The 21,480-nt window shown below is 39.4% G+C and overlaps 1 protein-coding gene across 2 annotated transcripts in view; it reads right to left on the reverse strand.

Annotated features, from left to right (window-relative positions):
• DCLK1 (doublecortin like kinase 1) overlaps positions 1–19,219 on the reverse strand; it is a gene marked incomplete at both ends in the record, with an annotated part of 222,557 nt that extends 203,338 nt beyond the window's left edge. For both annotated transcript variants that reach the window (XM_079534602.1, XM_079534603.1), the window contains 2 exons: positions 8,289–8,635; positions 18,844–19,219. In XM_079534602.1, coding sequence (XP_079390728.1) covers positions 8,289–8,635; positions 18,844–19,219 — 723 coding nt within the window. The remainder of the gene's footprint in view (positions 1–8,288; positions 8,636–18,843) is intronic.
• Positions 19,220–21,480: the final 2,261 nt, after the last annotated feature.

Here is a 21,480-nt window from a genome sequence, read left to right on the forward strand (position 1 = left end):
TTCAGAAGAGATTACTCCAATACTTCCTACAAGATTGAACAAATTAACACTGAGCTTAAAGGGGAATAGAGGGAGAAAAAGAATAGATAATTCTTAACTGATTCAATAGCACTTAATATACTTGTCATCTTTAAGACCCTCTAAATCTCCACCCCACTTCTTCTGCTCACAGCACAGTCCTCAGACACAAATTTAGAGAACTACAATTCTATCTCAAACTTCTATATACAGCAACATTCGTAACAGAGAGATCTGGATTCATCTTTAATTTGATGAGCACCTCAGAAGTCTGTCAGTGCCCTACACTTACCCTTTACACAAAAAAACAATAGTAGAGGCAATTCCTGCTGAAATAGTTTGAATACCTGAAGAGATTTGTGTTTCCTCCCACTCTCTGCAAGAGATAACAAAATGCGTGCCTAAAGGAGCAGGAAAGTATTGAAAATAAGTTAGGACCATTCACAGTTTACTGTGAACTCATTTTATTGTCTTTCAGAACAGCTTAGCAAAAATGTGCCAAAGACAAATTTAAGTGGAAATAAGTAAATAATCAAGGATGCATTTGTGCTAAGCCTCATGTAAGTAGGTGTTCAACCTTGCACATGACTACAAAAAGTTATCAGCCTTTAGTTTTAATAACTTAACTCTGTCAAATGATAAGTAGCTGAGATTTCCGATTGTCAGTGTAAGAAGTACCAACCTAACAATTCCAGGAAGAGAATTACACTGAAATGTATAGCTTAGTAAGCAAAAACTGAAATTCTAGTGCGCTGTGCAGAGCACAAAGAATTTTTGCTATGAATAAGACACTTCAATTTCTAAGAAATCTGTACTACAGAAAAATTTGAAAAAACTTCCTTTTCTTTTTTTTTTTTTTTTCAATTCAGTTAAGCAAGTGAAGTTTTTAAATTCCCTTGTAAAAACTAGTTTTAGAAGGAGCAGGGAAAAAAAAAAAAAAAAAAAAAAAAAAGTAAACCCAAGATTCATTACCCTTTCATCCAGTTTTAGTCCAAAATACCACTTCAAAGAAGGAAAAATGCTTAACCATGCCAATGAAAAAAGGAACTGTAAACAATAACAGCTTCAGGGACTGAAAACGGAATCATTCCAGCGGACTCAACCATTTGAAACATCCACCATGAAGTCTTCAAACCACTGAGCTCAGCTCATTCGGTGGAAGCCAGGAAATACAGCACCCTAATGGGACTGGAGAGTGGAAGAGGCAAAGTTTAGGACGAGCATTATTTCAAAGCATTACATGAAAGATTTCAGCTGCTGACAAAGAACAGCCTGAGGACCACGTGTTCCTGGGCAGTAGAAACCTTTCATTCACCACCACTACCCTCATTCCTGCGTCCACAACTATCCATACATCACAGAAATTTACAAGTGGTTTTCAAATTCCTCTTTCAACAAAACAAACAAGTAAAATTAAAGAAAGAAAACCCACAGGTAAATCCACCACCAATAAAACTGTACAGTTATAGATGGCTTCCCTTTGCTTTTCTCCTATGCCTTACAAGTCAGCAAAACACAAATCAGAATTTGAATTGATAAGAAGCTCTTCTTAGTTACACTGCACACTTAAAGAAGAGAAGCAAAGGTCAGCTATGGAGGAAAAAAGCACTTATTTTATTTCAGTAATGTAAATTCAGATTAACTGGACAATCTCCCACTGAAGCACTGTGTGAGAAAAGACAAGATACCCCGCTTTTATGAGACGAAAAATGACTCCTCCAAAAAACAAGTAATGCTTCTGAACACGAATGCTCTAATAGCTGGATGCCTTTATAAGTAAGATCAACTTACATGCTATTTAAAACATACTGAAGCCGATATGCAAGCTTTCAGTCTTATTCATTTAATAAAGAGTTTCTCTTCTACATAGCATGAAAGCCAATCTAAAGTTTGCAGAAGACAGGATTTTCTCAATTTTCAAAGCCAGCTCACAGAACATACAGGATGCCAGTCAGCAACCCTGGAAACCCCCATTGTGAGAGGGCTTTTAGCAACAGAGCAGCATCGTCGCCCATCTCAGTTTACCAGGAACCAAAACTAGACAAATGAACACACAGTGTTTTCAATTAGGAATGTGTTTCTGTCCACTCCTTTACAGAAGGCTTTGTTTGGTTAACAATTAAAACTGTTTGTCAACGTCATAATGCGACATCAAACCAGCCTACTCAGAGTGACACGGGATCAAGGACTTATCACAGCTCTCCTTTAACACCAAGGTAACTTCAATTGCCAGCAAACTGTCTATCCTAGCATGTCCTTGTTCAATTTTGAACCAGGTTTTGATTCTTTTCTTATTAAGGTCTATTTTTCAAGGCAAATCCATTTTTCTCAGCAGGAATGAAGGAAATCATTCAAGATCCGAGAATCACCACCTGCTGAGATGGATAAGTTCCAGTCAGTGAATTTTGCTTTTATTTTTCAGTTTATCATGTCTGCAAGAGGCATCTGTGGGCTTTTTCCCTACTGAATGATGGGTATTTTTCTCAACACATCCCTCCCCCCAATCAATTTCAAAAGGGCAAAGCCAGGAATGATTTATCTCCCAGAGAAATAAAAAAAAGGTGTTAATTAAATACAAGCAGGAAGGAGGGAAAGTGTGGTTTATCAAAAGCTGGAAAGACACTCTTTGCTCTTGGAAAGCATCTTTCACAGCTACATAACACAACAGTGCATTAGCATCTCTCTGATAGTGCCCTAAATTTCACGTCCAAAATGAGGCAGCATGGGTATTTCCAAGGTTTATCCTCTGGTGTTCATATTAGAATCCCTTTCAGAAAGAGCAGCTTGTATAAACAGCCTCAGCACAACATGTTTCAGCTCCCCACCTGGAACATTGCAGGTGGTAGTGCAATATTAATGTACCTCTTCAAAAACAAGGGCAAGTTTCCCTAGCTGTTACTTCCCTGATAAAACACTTGTGAGATTTGCAGATGCCATCTTCTTTCATATTTTTCTCCTGTTAATCAGCATCCGCACAGCTACATCTTGCAGAGAACTCAGCGTGGTTCTCCCAGTCAATCAACACCACTCTGGCTGGTGGAAGCTGCAAGCCTCTGACAAAAGCAAGGAGTTAGTTTGTGCACTTGAGAGGTGCCATACAGAAGATAAAATTGCACTTATTGCCCACATCTTTCAAAAGAGGAATAATTTTGAGTTGCACACACCAACTGAAGAGTGAGTAAAATAACATGCAAAACTAGTCACCCTTAGAATGAAGTGTCTATTCTATACTAGGAATGGAATGAAAATTACTGAGCTCACACAAAACATCTACTATGACTAAATTTTGGTTTTTTTACTACTCATTTTTGTCTAGATTTTTCTGTAACATGCAGTACATGAACACTAAGTAGAGAATAAGTCTTTCCCATGACTGATAGCTACCTTAATTTACGTAGGCTTTTGTGTATCAGGGACAATTCAAGTCTAGAAAAAGACACTTGAGATCTTTAATCCGTTTTACAAAAAGGATAGATTCAGCCAAGAATTTACTGTAGAATATAAACATTATCATTGAACATGTTCTACTTGTTTAGAATAAAACAATAAAAAAGGACATGCTCAGTTTAGCTGTAGACGCAGTCATTTTCTTTTTCTTGAGAAATCATTTTCTTCAAGCATTAGTACTGCTTCTTTACTAAAAACTAAGACATTAGATGCTGTCACAGACAGAATTCTGTAGAAAATCGTTTGTATCACAAGATACTCCCCTTGCAGCAGGGTTCCAAAAGAAAAGAAATCAAAATCAACATGTTATACTAAAGAAGCCTCTAGCATTCCAGCACTATAACACTACTTGTAGTCACAATTTCTTATATGACTATTTTAACAGATTAAGGCAAAAGCTACTGATGGACTCACTTCCCATTCCAGCCTATGCCTCTGACTTGCACACACTTCTATAACCTGTGTCCTCAAGTACCAGTAGATACATTTCCTATTTGTAAATGTAATGTAATTTGAACATCCTTACGGTTGGTTTTTTTTATTTCTTTCTTTTTAAAAACCACAGAATGACTTTCACTCTCCTGTTTTTGCCACTGACCACTTGCCTTCCTGGAGTCAAATCCATTGAATAATGCATACACTGAAAAATAATCTGCATAACTGCATCTAGTTAAGCTAAACAAACCACCTGTCCAAACGAGAGGGTCCCATCTCACTGCAGGTATTTGATCTCCAGAAGCAGATGGGAGACTGACAAGGTGATAAACTGCTTTTATTCAGCCTTTGTCTAAACATGCAAATTGTAAATAGCTTGCACAAATACACACTACAGCACTCCTTAAAACAAACAAAAAAAAGGCACAATCTCATATGGCTGCAAGGTGCGACCTTCATTAACATTCTCCCATTTGGTTTTATTCTAGAAGTGCATCATTATACAGAAGCCAGAGAACTCAGCTTACAACACACCAACTTGGCTCCATCTCCAAGGGCAGATCACTTCCATGTAAATCAAATAGACACAATGCAGTTACAGGAAAGCAAGGCACATTTTGGCTATGAGAAAGTATTCCTTCCCTGCACAAGTACATGAGAACATTAAGAGTCAACACTTACAATGCCTTTTTTAATGTACTTAAACAGCCTTTTAATCTAAAATATGAGTAATACGGTAAGAGCACAGCCTCATGATCTGAATTCCTATAGGCAGCATTAAACCCACTCATTCTATTTTTGTTTTCCTTACACAGCAAAGTTGGCAAGAAGAAAATTTCAAGACCTTCTCCTGGATTGGTTTTAATTTTGGTCTGAGCTCATAAGGCTGTTCAACACTTCTGAAAGTCCCACAGACTTCTTCAAAACTCTCAGCATCCTACAATGAACTGATTCCCTCTCTTCTTTTAGAGCACAAACAGCATAAGTTCTTTGTAAAAGTAAATACTAAATAAATTGTACCCATTAGAAATTGTACTGTTTCTAAAATAGCGTATGCACAAAACCTTTACTTCTCTGAGAAGCCATTAATAATTTAAGTAGGAGGGTCTACTAAATGCCAGCCACTGATGATGTGATCAGGTTGCAGTTGTGCCCTTGTGCTCCTTTTCTGAAAATTAACTATATTCTAAAATTTTTAGTAACCTTGAGGTCAAAATAAAGTTGGACTTGAGCTGTAAGTTTTCAACAGAGAAATAAGTTTTAAACAAAATTTAATTGCATGAAAATCCTGCTTCTCCAGCATTAAAAATGGAAAGGGCAATTACAGCACACCTATTTGATCAATTCCTCAGCACTCAGGAACAACCAAACAAGGCACGAAGCATGCCGAAACTTACAAAACTTTCCAAAATCAAGGAGTAATTTTTTTTTGGTGGAAAAAGCAATCAGAGCACACAGAAGAGCCTCCTTCCTATCACATTTACACCAGCAACTTTGTTCACGTACCAAATGTCCAAGCACCACCTCTGTCAAATTTCACAGGCCACGACTTAAACTTCTTTTAACAGAGCAAAATTTTAGAGATACAAATCAAAACATCACAACCAACCTGACAGTGGGAGTGAAAGCATTCAAGCTCAATTATGGTCTGACTTTTGGGCAGCCCTACGTAGAGCCAGGAGCTGAAGTCAGTGACCCTTATGGGTCCTTTCCAACACAGGATATTCTATGTTTCTCCTCAATACTCAGCAGCAATATGGGCCAACTGACTCACGCAGTCATTTACAACCTCTATTCGTACCACTTTCTTCTGACTAGTCCAAGGCATCATGGTGCCACTGTGATGTTGCCCAACAACTGTATGCACACCCCAGGGCCCACCTGCACAGATGACACATGGGACTTACTCCACTTCTAGGCATTGCTGGGCAATTCCACTGTTAGTCTCATAAAATAATTCACAAGAGAATACTGAAGAGAACAGCCTTCCCTCCAAGTTACATTCTGAACAAATAATCCTAGGAAAGTAAATTACTTACAGTAAATTACTTCTCCTGGCTCAGAGCTTTAAGATTTCCTTGCTTTTTAAGTTAGTGTTGAAATATTTAATCACAGATTTGCTAGATTTAACCACTCAACCCAAGGTTTCCCAGAAACTTCCATGCCCACAATAAGAGTTACAAGAGAAGTTCCCTACGATCAACACGACTGGAAAAAAAAAAAAAAAAAAAAAAAAAAAAAATAGGATTTACTATGGATTTCCTCCCAGTAATCATTCATAGCTTGAGTTTAGCAATAAAGAAATCCATCATCATGGGCCTCCAGCACCATCTGGGAGACGAGGCTTTTGGCAGAGAAAAATGGAGCAGCAATTGCCCAACAGCACAAGAAATCAATGCCTCCCCTGCACAGGGGGAGCAACAGGCTGCTCCCACTGGCACAGGTCATTGATTTCCATTTCTGCCAGCAAAGCTGCTTTGCACACTCAGGGAACAAAGTTTCCACTACATCACAGTGATGCACACTCCCTCTGAGAGATCCTGCCCCTACTAAAGCAGCAGGCAGCAAACGATACAATTTGAGCATGACAGAAAGGGAAGAACTGTGCAGACACCTGCCTCTGGGTAGAGCAGTTAGGCACTGATGTTTCAGGCTGAAAGGTAGCTAATCAACGCCCTGTTTGAGGCTGGGTTTTAGGCTGTGAGGTAGGCAGCAAGTGCCCCAGTATATACTGCTGATTTAAACTCAGCTCAAATCCCTGGACTTGAAAAAGTATTCAACTCCAGCAACATGTATGTCAGGAAAACCTGGCCTTCCCTTCCTGCCCAGTAACAGAACAGTACTATTTATTTCTAGCAATTAGAGCTGTGAAACAGATGTAAAAGTACTTCCTGATTTTAAGTACAATCATACAGGAGAGTCTGGAATACGTGACAGTCATATCAAGAAGACAGTTGCATCTCAACATAAGTGGAGAGCTTCCTCTGAAACACATTTTACCTTCGCCCCAAGTAAACATTTTGCCCCAGGTCTGAGTTCCCAGAGAAGCCACAGTAATGGGATTATTAAAAGCATGTATGCAGTCATCAAGAACAGAACAACTGTCTGTAAATGGTGTCAGAGGTTACCAGTATAAAACAGCAGATGGAAGGGATTTCTGGTCAGTCCAGACTTGGCTCTGATTTGAACCAGCGCTCTGAATAAGCAGCTTGTCCACTAACCAGCATCTCTCAGATCAGAGGGCACTGCTGTACCTGTTTCCAGAGCTATGCCTGCATATTGACCCCAGTAACCATACACATGTGAGGCTCACCACTGGATCTGCTGGCAGAGTATTAACCTGAATCAAGCTTGTTTTGCAAGACATCTGCTGATAGCTACACTGTTAGCTGTATCTAGGCTCAATTATTCAGATAATCTGTAAAGCAGTTGGAGTAGAAATACCTTACTTTCTGTAGCAGTTCCTTAGTGAGCCCATTTGCTCACTCTGCCCACATTCTATACCTATATCGTGTCTTCAGATTAAAAGGTTACATTTGAAAATTTAAGTATCTTCCTTATTTCTCTAGAGTCACCACTGCTCTAAATCAATTCAGGTCATGCTGAAATTAGTCTTGTCCTTCATCACGTTAACCGCTTCTCCAGTTTTGCTATAATTAATAAATGTTCGTAGATAAATTACAAATAAAGTGAAAGACAAAAAGAAGTAGGATTAGAGTTTAATATTGTTTTTCCTCGTCTCTTCCACCCTGAGTTCAATAAGCAGCCTCTCAAAAAATCTCACCATACCACACCACAATTTAATTAGTCAGCAGAGACACAGCTTGAAGGTATTTCATTGAACATGTTACCTATACAAGAGTCCATAACAGATATGGGCACCGTACTTAACCCTATCTCATTTCCTGTGAAAGGGAAAAATCTCACATTTTGTAAGCTTTTCAGCTTTCTCTCTGTTAAAGAGAGATTCAATTTGGCCATTCTGGAAAGCAGTAGATAGTAGATAGAATGTGTCTCCTTGCTTATCGAATGTACAGCTTATGGAAAGGCAAATAAAGTGACTGAAACTGAAAACTGAAAGTTAACAGAACAAGATTCTTTAAAACAACATCCTTCATCCCAAACTTGCAGAATGCATAGCCTAAACCACATCATACTTTTGAATGACAGATTTGGAGCTATATCATAAACAGCAAGACTATCATTGAGGCCAATAAATGCTTTATGGTATGTTCTTGAACTGATCACAGATCTTACACAATAAACAGTGGAAGACTTGATTCCAGATCACTCCAAAGAAAGGTAATTTTCTACTTAAATACTATTATGTTCCTCTTGGAAAATTGCCTTTTCTTTATGTTGAGAATGATTATGAGGAAAATTCTTACCTGTTTTCCATCTAGTGTATACAAGCGCTTAACGACTCCCGAATCAAGCTTGATGGCATCAGTTATATCAGTAAGAACCTGTTCAAATGAATGTGCTGTCTTCTTGTTAAGCAGAATCCGGACTGCCTTCCGTGGTTTCACTCCACTTCTGATGATAGTGACTAGTTTAGGCCTAATGAAATCCTTATTTTCTTTTGTATCTGGAGTACCTCCTTTAGCAGTGGCAAGAGACGGCACTGAGCGAGAAGTAGAAGTTGTCTTAACATTCACTGACCAGTTTGGGTTTACATTCTTCGTGTACTCCAGCTTCTTGAAGGGCTCTATTGAACCGCACACATAGCTTTCCCCTGCAGAAACAAAAGTGCCAGACCAGCAAGTCAGATTGGAGGGAGAAAAAAAAAAAACAGGAAGAAAAAAAATTTTTTTTCTCAATTATTAAACATTTACTGTTATAACTCCTGATCTACAGTGTGTAAGGCATTGATATTCTCCCTTTGCAGCTGCTACAGACTAAGGTATCTCCTAAGGTATCTTTTAAAGGACGCTTATCAGCTGATCATTAAAGAAAATGCTGTCATGAACTGCTTAAAAGTAGTGGTTTTCTCTTTAGAAAGCACTACCAGAAGTGGGGACTGCTACCATCAATAAACAGTGTTCATATCTAACCACCTGTCCAGCTCCAGTCCATTTTCACAGTAGTCCACCAGCCCTCATGCTTCCAAGCAAAACAGCATGCCCCAGAAACTTCAGAGGAAATAGTATGCAACATTACCCAAAACTACAGGTTATACATTACTTTCAGTAAAAGGTAGGTGAAAACATCACAGGAAATTTTTCACATTTGATTATTTGAAGCTTTAAGTAACATAAAACTAGAATATGTGTACTCAAATCTTATTATATTATTCTGTTGACTCAAGGTATTATAATGGGGAAAAAGAAGGAAGAGGAATTACAGAGCTCCCCTCCCAACACAGTGGGAACCACAGCTTAAAGAAAACCATAGTTTAAGGAAAAAACTTGGTTATAGTTCAGATTTCTATTGGAACATTATCTACAATGAAGTATTTTCAGCATTCCCACACGCACATTTTCTGGCTACATGATAGTTCCCCAGAAACAGCATCAGCACATCTTTATTCCTTAATCCATTTCAGCTGCAGGCTGTTGTCAAAAAGGCACCCATTTGCGTGCTCCCAACCTCTCCCTTGTGCTTCTCTGAGAGACTGCAGTGCCAGATGCACTAGGTAAGTTGGACCAGCTTATTGATTTGATGGCACATAACAAAGACAATACTTTAACTCTGCAACAAACTGATCCTGCACACTCTCCAGAAAAAAAACTGCAACAACAAAAAAGCCACATTAAACAACATTAGAACAAGCAAGACCACACCTCCTGGCAACATGTAGTTAAATTGGATTACAGATAAAGCAAAATCCTATCCTGGACAATACCACAGAAACATCTGAGATGTTTCATTTCTTCCGAGTTCAATAGTTCAGAAAAGATATTTATGTTTGCAGCTTATCCCAAGGTATCCAAAAAAAAAAAAAAAAACAACCAAATGTAATGAGATGTGAGATGTGCCTCCAATGCCAAACAGCACAGAAGAAACAAAGCCCCTCTACACACCAGAAAACAGACTTTTCTTTACTATGAGAGTGGTGAGGTGCTGGAACAGGCTGCCCAGAGAGGTTGTGGACGCTCCATCCCTAAAGGCATTCAAGGCCAGATCGGATGGAGCCCTGGGCAGCCTGGTCTAGTATTAAATGGGGAGGTTGGTGGCCCTGCATGTGGCAGGGGGGTTGGAGATCCATGATCCTTGAGGTCCCTTCCAACCCTGGCCATTCTGTGATTCTGTGATTTCTGAAGGATCCTTACCCTAAATAACGAGGATTCACTGTTTAATTATTGCGAAGAAGAACTTAGTTTTTGTTGTAGTTGCCAAAAGATTTCAGGGCCCTCAACTCCCCAGACAGTGCAGCGCACATCAATACAAAGAATGCCAGAACATATGTGAAATTACACACTTAAAACTGGGAAGCGAACATGAAGGGGAACCTTCCTAATATTGCAGGATGCAAAAGAGCTCCTAGCTTTGTACTAGCAGAGTTGGCATGATGCTCAAAGGTGAAACTGTAATAGCATGCTGCACAGCGATTACCAGAAAGCTAGCTGAAGGACTCCAAGAACAGACCAAGGAACTCAGAGAAACATGTGAAGATGGACTACTGAGCAGAAAAGATAAATGCAATGACAGCGTAAGATCAAGCAAGAAGATTTTTGTTTTTCTTTTAGTGCTCTTTTAAAGCAGAGTACAAAAAGCAGAATGGGAGATGAAACATTCCAATGTTTGCTAGTCAGTGTTTAACTTCAACTTTATCTGCACTCTGCAGAAACATCTTAAGTGTTAAGAAAGAAATCTAAGACAGAGTGCTTACACTAACCCTAAGACAAAGGTAAGCCCCTTCTAACCATGACAGAAAATGATATACATCTGCTAACAGCAGAACAAAAAGGCTTAGCAGCACTAATGATCCAGCAGCAATCAAACAAGACATGCTCTTTTATCCAAGTCCCAGTCCAATATTTTCAGCACTGGCTACTCCTTATTGCACAGACAGAATTCATCCACAACGACTTCTTATCTTTACAAATTGTTGATTTTATAAAACAATAACATTTTGTACAGGAAAAAAGTTAAAGGATCCTACTATGATATGAATAGGACTGTCCTCAATATGATAGTAACTGCTGTATAAAATGCTTGGCCAAAAATCATAGATCTTCAAAAAATTTTCATTTTCTTGAGAGCACTTTCGGTTCACTTTTTTGAAAGGACAGCATTCCACATGACTTCTAATATCTTCTCTATCTCAAGGTTAGCAGGCTTCTTTGTAATGTATAACAGCATGTCAGCTCTTAGCTACAAAACTAATTTTGTGTAAATGATCATAAAGCACTCATTGAAGCTGTGGGATTGTTTTAACATCAGACTGTTTTCTCCTTCTTCATTTTCAACCACGCTATATTACAACACTAAGATATCTGCACCCAAGGGAAAAATATCTTTTTCACTTGAAGAAGCTCAAGTTTAGATGCAGAATGTCTTAGAGATTGAGTATCCAAACCATTGTAAGATTAAATATCAGTAGTAATAGCTGTCTTATACAAGAAAAAAAAATGAGACCTTTCCCATCATGTTGCAATTTAAGATTGCTTAAGCCTCCAAGACTGTCTGAAGCATAAGAAAACTTGTAGTAAGTTGGCCTGGGACTGCAGCTGTCATTTGTGGGTGTTCCTAAGGGACCTGGCAGAACACAAACTGAATAGGAAATAACCCATAGTCCTAAAAAGCATCTCATCTCAAATTGATGAAATTATGGTTTAAGGTGATAATCAGCAAATTTTGAGTATTCTTGATCCTTGGAACACTTAAGTACAAGCTTAAATTTCCTGACGTTGGGACCCATGTTGATGGGAGCAAGAAATTTCGTTATCTAGAATAATCCTTCAGCATTTATGCTGCTTACATATAGAGGAAACATCAATATAAAGGACAAAAATCATCCATCTTAGTTTTCATCCTCTCTTCATAGTTACCTAAAGAAGAGAAGTCTGCAAAGAAGTTTCCTAGTGGGCACCAGTCTAATAAAGCCAATTTGTGCATTTACTATTGCTTCCTCCAAAGTTTGTCCCAGGTGCTGTAATGTGAAGCCTGGGAGGTCTGTGATTCAACAACCTGAACTGGAGCCTGGAAGAAAGCAGGCTTGCTGTAGTTAAGAGAAGACAAAAACTAATCAAGTGATAATGCATTTATTTATTTTAAATTTTTTTTGTAACCTTTAGCTACTGTTGCTACAGGCAACAGCCTCACTGCAATTGAACCACTAGAGCCATTAAAGACTGAAGGATATTCTCATAGGTCACAAAAGAACTTCCTAGTGTGCTTCATGTAATAAAACCATATGTATGTATGCATAAACACATATGTATTACACATACAAATAACGGACACAAGGTGGCTGAAGAAGAGACTTTGAATCACTCTGTCTGTAAGCACAGATACAAGTGTTTGATCCTCTCTTTTGTATTTGGACATTAGCAGTTAATTTGTTTTCTGGTAACGAGAATATTAGCAAACTGGAGAAAGACCAAGCCAATATATCTTAAAAAGAATGAGTCATGGTGCTTTTCTGCACTAAAGGCAACCCAGCCTAAAATGGCTTCATACAGAAGCCAGTAGGTCATAGGTGAAAACCCTGGAGAAGCAACAGAATCACGGAATCAGAGAAGAATACTTTCCATTCATTAGAGAGCATGACTGTCAATTTACTGAATATCTTCTTGATTCCTTTAAAAAAGCAAAAACTATGAATAGGAATTGGGCATGTAAGGAATTGGATTTGTTTAGCTTGGAAAAGAGAAGGCTTCAGGGAGACCTCATTGTGGCCTTCCGATATTTGAAGGGGGAATACACAAACAGGAGAGGGAACAGCTGTTTATGAGGGTGGATAGTGATAAGACAAGGGGGAATGGTTTTAAACTGAGATAGGGGAGGTTTAAGTTAGGTATTAGGAGGAAGTTTTTCTCACAGAGGTTGGTGACGCACTGGAACAGGTTGCCCAAGGAGGCTGTGGATGCCCCATCCCTGGAGGCATTCAAGGCCAGGCTGGATGTGGCTCTGGGCAGCCTGGCCTGCTGGTTGGTGACCCTGCACATAGCAAGGGGTTGAAACTCGATGATCATTGTGGTCCTTTTCAACCCAGGCCATTCTATGAAAAGAAAGTTCATGCACAAGACAACCAGTAGGGCAAACTGCAGCAATTGCACTCTTTGGCAGTGAGACATCCCAGTGAAGATGCTTAATGCTGCAGTCATTCACTGCAGTTTGTTTCCCAGTGGACTGGAGGACAGTTTAAGAGAACAGGGAAGGGGACCAGTACCCCCAGCACAGAGCACAAGAAGTACTTCTTCACTTTCATCTCCTTGGTTCTGTATAAGCAAAAGACAGGAAGAATCTCTCAGGAGATGTGACAAGGAATTCAGACTACCCCCCATCATGAAGAGCAGACTGCACAAGGAAAATGACCTGAACCAAATAAATTACTACTAGATGCTCCCAGATGTGTTAGTTCATAGAGCAATAACCTACTTAAACTATATTAGTGCTGCCTTGTCTTTTTTCAGCATCTGAAAAAATGCAACACTGCAAATGAGACGGGGCATCGATAGGAAATACACCTCATCTGCCCATGTTCACCTACCAATCAGACACACCAAGAAACTTTAAATCAGGTCTCCTCAGATTTTTTGAGGGACTTTTTTGGCACAAAGGTATTTTTGCTCAGTCTGGCATCAAGAAAAAAATCTTTTTTTTTTTCCTCTTTGTGATCTAAAGGAAAAAATAAAGACATATTTCCATCCCATTTTGCCCCCCTCCTCCCTCCCATTTCCTCAGTCTTGCCACAATCAAGATAAGTCTTGTACGTATTCCAAAAAAATGACCAATTCCTCCAATAATTTGTTTAGGAAGACATAATGTGGATCGACTGGCTAACAGACTAACCTTCCCGAATTCATGAAATAAAATAATCAAATAGTGCCAAAATAACCCTCTATCATTTCCAGAACAGGATTATTCAACTGTTTGTTTATTAAACAATGTAAGGATTGAAGACATTTCTACCACAGGATCCAGTCCAAGTTTTGCCCATTCTGATAGCCCTGGATCAAGTCTATGGCAAATATCCAATATAAATGCAATCTTACAAACAAATGTCCACATAAATTCAGCTCTACAAACATGTAAAGATAATTCACTATTATTATTTTGATTGTCTATGCACATGAACCTTTCATTCCCAGCCACTAAGGCAGGCAAAGAGGAAACAGGATTAGCTCCAGAGTGCATTGCAGATCAGGTCAGTCAGCTCCTACAGAATGACCAGGCTGGGCTTCTTACCAGCACTGCTGGAAGCAGGCAGCAGAGTTAATGAGGTGGCAGCAGCAACAGCCATAAGAGCAGAAAGCAGAGATGTGAGAAATGAGGTAACAATGAAAGCTACAAGACTTACATCCTAAGTAGTCAGGAAGTCTCCCATTGCCAGCTACCTCAGCTAGGAAATGCTGCTTTTTGAACCCTCCACAGGAAGCTGGAAAGCTGCATTTGAAGCATCAAAGCAAACTGCCTGCCTCCTCTACCTGCCAGGGCCTTTCCCTCAAACCTTACATCATTCATCACCTTCTCTGCCACTCCACTGAGATTTCTAACCTCTAAGAATCTTCAGCCAGTGACAGCCATTACCAGATTTCCAACCAGGTACATTTGTGCTCTTTCAAACTGTTCCTTCAATTAGGATCACAACCACAAGATAAACCTTCAAGACACAGTCATTTTTGTTTTTCAGATTATCACTTGACATTATTTTTATAATTACATCTATGCAAGAAGGGCACATAACTCATGCAAATCTTTACAATAGCTTGGCAGCACACCCAATATTGGCATGTGACATTACTGTTTCCCTGTACTCTCTCAGTTATCTTGTGGTTTGAGGCTTTTTGGTGAGTCTTTGCCAGTGCTCTGCTGCAGGCTTCATCTTTTGTGGTAGGTATTGTGGAAACTTCAAACAATTGATTCTGGTTCAGACCCAAGGCTCTGAGGTAACATTATAATTAAAATTAATGAGAAAGGGATGCAGTTCTAGCTATGGATTGATTCTGTGGTCTTTGTTCCACAAAGGAGGACCCCAAGAGTAAAAACTCTAAGTAATACTTTATGTTTCAAATGTATCCTGCTCATACTCATCTATTACTGTTCTTATTACCTTCTTCAGTGGTAATTTCGTGGGGAAAGAACCATCAGTGCACCTCCATTTGCAGCTTTCAGGACAATACACTTCTGGAAAAGCAAAGGAATTCAGTCTTTCCCTTAGACTTTGTTTTCAGCTACACCATTCAGCCTTAAAAGCAGCTTAGATTCTATTGTTTTTCCATGCTCTGATTGCTTACTATACCTAAAGAGTGAAGTCATTTTACATTCTGAAACCATTTTGTAAAGGTAAGAGCCCTGAACATCAGGTCTTACAAAAAGAAGTTAAACTAAATCCATTTTAATCCTAATGTTTACCTCAGTGTTTAAACCTTAAGTCCACATTCTTCACCTCATCTAAGGCGAGAGAAGCTGCAGAGCACGCAGAACTTTTTACAACAGTAGATATCCCTTGTAATCAAAGTCCAACAGAGCTCAAACACACACAAAAAGACTTTGGAGAGTCATTAGTTTAAGTAAAAGTTGGATATGTCCATGCACCTCAGAAAAACATACAGCACTAGTGCATTCTCCTACCGCTTCAGAGTTGTATGCAGGACTGAACTAAATACCACTGAAGCAATACAGCTCCTTTACACAGTCTTGGCTCCTTTGGGATCATCCTTCATGCAGTTCTATAGATTTAGCTCCAGGATGAGAGGCAGTGGCTGCTGACTTGTTCTCCCTAGGAGCTTCTCTTTGTTCACCCTCCCATAGGTAGGTAAAGGTAAAAGTAGAGTATCTGTCTCACAGGCATAAATGTCAATCTCCAAATCAAGACTTCACATATTTACCCTGCAGTGCTAACACCAACTCAGTACCCACTAAAATACATCAAGAAACAAAGATCGGTATTTAAATTCCTAGCACTCTCATGAAATTAATTCATATAGTAAGAGAATAGCCTCATCGTGAAGAAAGCAACATTTGAATAGTTTGAGCACAAATTTCATTTGACAAGAGGAAGAAAAAATTATGCAATTTTCCAGCTATTTAAACACAAAGTACAGCTTCAAGCTAATTAATGCTTTACCAGACTAGCCAAACTAATAAATTTATACGGTAGATTGGAAGTAGCTTCCATAAAAACCACCACCAAGCTAATATGTGAACCTGTGCTATAAGGTATAGCTTTACGAGGCAATCAGAACAAAATAAACCATCTTACACTTCCATGCAAACAGACAGGAAGCTCTATTTCAGACGGAATACAGATACAGCTCATCACTCACATGCAAAAATTAACTCTGTAAATTCCAGTTTCAACAGCAGAATAAGACTGTCCAACATGAACTATGCAAAGGAAGAGAGGATGTATTCATTGTAAAAACAAGGAATTAAGTCCCACAGAGCAAAAGAATACCAAAGCCCTTCTTTAAAATGAAACTTAATTGGTACCATTATTCATTTTGACTGATTTATAAGTAACAGTATAATTCTCTAGGATGCCAAAATAAACCAATTTTATAGGCTCATAAAATCATACAATGGCTTGGGTTGGAAGGGCCAAAGACCATCTAGTTCCAATGCCCCCGCCACACACAGGGTTGCCAACCACAAAGTCAGGCACTAGCTCAGGCTGCCCAGGGCCCCATCCAACCTGGCCTTGAACACCTCCAGGGTTGGGGCATCCACAGCTTCACTGGGCAGCCTGTGCCAGCAACTCACCACTCTCTTCAGTGAAAAATTTTCCCCTACCATATAATCTGTATCTCTCCTGTTTTAGTCTAAAACCATTCATCCTTGTCCTATTACAATCAGACCATGTAAAAAAGACAATCTCTTCCTGTTTATAAGCTCCCTTCAAGAGTTGGAGGGCCACAATGAGGTCTCCCCAGAGTCTTCTCCTTTCCAAGCTGAACAAGCCCAGCTCCCTCAGCCTGCCTTCATAGGGGAGGTACTCCAGCCCTCTGATCATCTTTGTGGCCCTCCACCAGACCCTCTCCAAAAGCATCACATCTTTCTTGTGCCAGCAGGCCATGACCTGGATATGCAGCACTCCAGATGGGGCCTCAAAAAGGCAGAGTACAGAGGGACAATCATCTCCCTCACTCTGCTGGCCGCCCTTCTTTTGATGCAGCCCAGGATAACTCTTGGCCTTCCAGGCTGCAAGCGTGCACTGCTGGTTCATGTTGAGTTTTTCATCTACCAGGACCCCTAAGTCCTTCTTGGAAGGGCTGCTCTCAATGACTTGCTGAATTAATTTCACAATTCAGTTCTTTCTTTTGAAACAGCTGGTTATGACTGGCAACAGAGTACAAATCTACATTAACATCAGTGATACTTGCTTCTTGATGAGCAAATGAATCAAATAAGCACAGTACACAAATACTATTTTTAAACAGATATTGATTAACATCAATCTTTCCTTCCAGCAATTGATCTTCTCCACCAATTAAATACCACCCTCACAAATACATTTCTAACTCTGCCCTGGAACTCATAACATGGATCTTAAGACTGATTTCCTTTCAATTTTGCTAAAGCTGTGGTCCTAAACTCAAAAAACCCTTACATAGGCAATCCCATATTCCAGCTTTCCACTTGATCATCTTCATGTTGTTCCCTACTCTGCTTTTTAGGAAGGGAGGATTATCAAGTATACCCTCATCTCAAAACTTCTGCTTAAGAAGTTTCCTCTGCTAAGATATCTAAAGAATGCAACCAAACAGTAACTGAACACTACCCGGAAGATCTGCTCCTTTGATGGCAACCTTATTCAGCATTACCCCTTTCTTCTTCCCTTCACAAATTTGTGTCCTTCTGATCCTTTCATTACATCCTGACACTGCAAGTTCTCTCATTCTATGAGAAAGATGAAAATAGTGAAGAAATTAGAAACTCTGTTCCAACTCTAAATTGGCTCCCCAGCAGCTATATGTCCATGCACTAGCTTTAAAGTTTGCCCAAGGCACCCTGAGGCCAAGGCAATACGAAAGCAACAAGAAAACCACAGTTATTTGGCCTTTATTTGCTTTGAACACAGCAAGAATGTGCACTTTTGACTTTACTGATAAAAACATCAGCTCAGTTATGCCTACATACCAGTTAAATGCTTTCAGGACTTCCACATCTTCATGTTTTATACTAAGAGATGCTGTCTACAAACATGAAAAAAAAGCCACTGCAAGCCAGAAGCACTTAAGACATCAATGGACAAGGAAAGAAAACAAAAAAAAAAAAAGAACCTTTTCTTCCTGTCCTGTTTCACTCTATTTAAATCATCCACACCTGCTAAACCACAGCTACATTAGTCTCTAAAAGGTTGTCCACACCATGACTGAAGGGAACTTTATTTACCACATATTCATTTGTAGAGAAAAGTTAGAGAGTTGACTTTACTGTAAGGGTGAAAATATCCGCTGACAGAACTTATAGAAGTGGGCACCATGGACCTTGTCATGTATAACTAAATTCTCGTAGCTATTTTTCAAGGTGCAAGTTCAGAAGAAGGAGCAGATGTGGCCTTCAAGATCTATGGCTATAAACAGCAGGCTAAAAAAAAAAAAAAAAAAAAAAAAAAAAGGAAAGCTGCTTACACATTTCCAACAAGAGAGAAATAAGTAGCAAGGCAAGTATATTTCAAAGCACAACGTAAAAAATCCACAGTCCTAGTTACAAAACTGAAGATCCTTTCTCCATCAGATCCTTCCTCCATCACCTACTTGCAGAAGACTTAACAGATTAGACAAACACTGACTCAAGCGAAACTTTACAATTCCAATTCTTATCGCTCACCTTCTACTAGCTGGTCCAAGGAGGAAATCTTTTTGGAGCCATCGATTGTGTAGATTGTTCTCACTCCCTGGGGCAGGTTCACATTGTCAGACAGAGTTCGGGTCAGATCAGCCAGCAGAGCTTCGAAAGATCTAAAGCGGTCAGGGGAGATGGCATATACAATCCCTTTGAAATACCGGTCTCCATTACGATAGAAACGAACTTTCTTGGCTTTCTTCTCGGAACTCAGGGTCTGTAGAGTACGGGTTCGATAAAAGCTGCAGTGGGCACTGTGGGTAGGGCTGGGCAAACCATTTACCCGGGACCCTCGGCCATACCGCTGCGCTTTATCACGCTCATCAAAATGCTCCAGCTCCATATCTCTCCCAAACGACATCTCGAAGTTCAATCTAAGGGATATACAAGTAAAGAGGTTGGACAACTTGCACATCTTAGGGGAGCTCACCTTCATACATCATGTTATATACAAGACAGATACAGATGACTACTTCCCAGACTGAGAAAAATGCTTGAATGAAGCCATGCTACATTCACATGTTCATTTTACAGCCCTCCTGACGTGCCATAAAAACCGGTTTATAAGTTATGCTTTTATATGCCACAGAAACACCACTCAGGAAACCAATTGCTAGGCGTACACAAGCATAAAAGTTTATTCAGTAAGAGCTCTGAAAATGAGGTGACAAAGAGGAGCTACTGGGAAAGAACAAATGGGTCAGCTTTCTACCTTTTCCTCATCGTATATTCAGGTGATATTTGAGCCCACTCTACCTTCTAGACCATTCGACCCCACTATATTGTTTGTTCCACCCACAATCTCAAAAGGTGTCACTTCAAAACACAGTAATTGCCCAATGCTTGGCAACAAGTAAGAGCTCCTCAGAGGAACAGACGTGGCAGCTTGGTGATTAGAATCAGAACTATCAATACTAGTAATATGACTTGGTGGGTCAAGCCCACTGTTGAAATGTTTTTGCTCATTCCAACCACCATCTAAGGGATATACAAGTAAAGACAATTTCAGGGGTCTTTGTACAAACATTTCGCATACTCCGAACCAACAGAAATGCTCAAACATCATGAAATAAAGAAAAAAGTAATAATAAAAGAAAGAAGGTAAAGAAGGAGTCACCAAGCTAGTATCATTCAAAGGACAAGCTGCTTCTCTGCTTAACAATACTTCTTGAAAATATTGTTTAAGTCCTAACACTAGTATTCAAGTTGCTGGCTGGCAACAGCTTCTTTTGCCAAGAAGACTATCACTGGAGTGATAAATTCAGTGTTGATGAGCAAACTAGCAATTAGCATCACCCATGCTTGACAGTGGCAAAGAGCTTTCTGTTCTGGCCAAAATGGGCCCAATTGTTCAATATAAGTTCACATAAAGGGAAGTTTACTCTTTCAGAAGTTAAATCAAGGAGGCATTTACTTGCTTTCTTTTTTATGAGTGATACAAGACTATATACTATAAATTGCACATAAATCACATAGATTGCTTCATAAATCATTTTTAAGTATGAACAAAATTTAGAACAACCAGAAGATTATTAGGTTAGAAACACTTTTATTTGAGTCACCTAAATTTGCAGTTCCCTGCAGAACAGCAAAGCACACTAAGTTTTATTGCGCAGATACACAGACCTAATTTAAAAGTGGTCTCTCTCATTGATTTCCAGTGAAAAAAAAAAAAAAAAAAAAAAACAACCTGCAAGCGCAAGCTTTGTTTAAACCACTCATAATTGTATGTCCTTTAAAAAAAGTAACATCCAGACCTGCTGCAAAGCAGTAAGAGTAAACAGTAAGAGAAAACACAAAGAACTACAGATGCTCTAAGCTTACACAAGCTTGCACTAAAACAGGAATCATAGAGCTGGACTTTGTTGCTGAAAAACTGTAGGGAATGTGCTCCACAGCTTCTCTGAGCTGTTCACGTGCTCGACCAGAGCCAGCACCTAAAGCAACCACTGCGAGCACAGGGTCTTGAAAATCACTTACCCTGGCTGGGGACAGCTTATCACTCACCCTGCTACATACACACTGCATCACGTGCTCGTGTATAAGGGCAAGATTTATACTTGCAACACTTTTAAAGCTGCCAATAGTGCATGTGTGTATATACACACATACACACACTATATGTATGCATGCATGTACATCAAATGTGCATGTGAAAAAATTTACTGTGTGGTGTATGCGCATATATATACATACATGTACATATATGTACAAACACAAAACCATACAGATATAAATATGAATATATATATAGGCAGGAAAATAATTCCCCTCATCAGTACATAAGCACCACTCCAACTCACAGGACAAGGAATTTCATTGACATTCCATTGACAGTTCCCTAAGTTAAATACTAAATATGATTTAATGGCCACAACTTAGGATTGTGACTACATGCCATGACGTTTTTAGGTTGTTTTATCCCATTTTTAATGGCAGCAAGAAGCTGTTAGTCAGACGGACACGATCTCAGAACTCACAATTCAAAACCTGTATCTGGGAAGCAACGGCAATGATAGGAGAAACGAATTTTCCTTAGGGCTGCTGTTTCATTTGCTCAATTCGTCTCACACACGCACAAAATAGAAGGAAAAATAAGTTACACCAAGATGTGGCTTTTCA

Source organism: Tetrao urogallus, assembly GCF_951394365.1.
Source record: "Tetrao urogallus genome assembly, chromosome: 1".
Taxonomy (NCBI): domain Eukaryota; kingdom Metazoa; phylum Chordata; class Aves; order Galliformes; family Phasianidae; genus Tetrao; species Tetrao urogallus.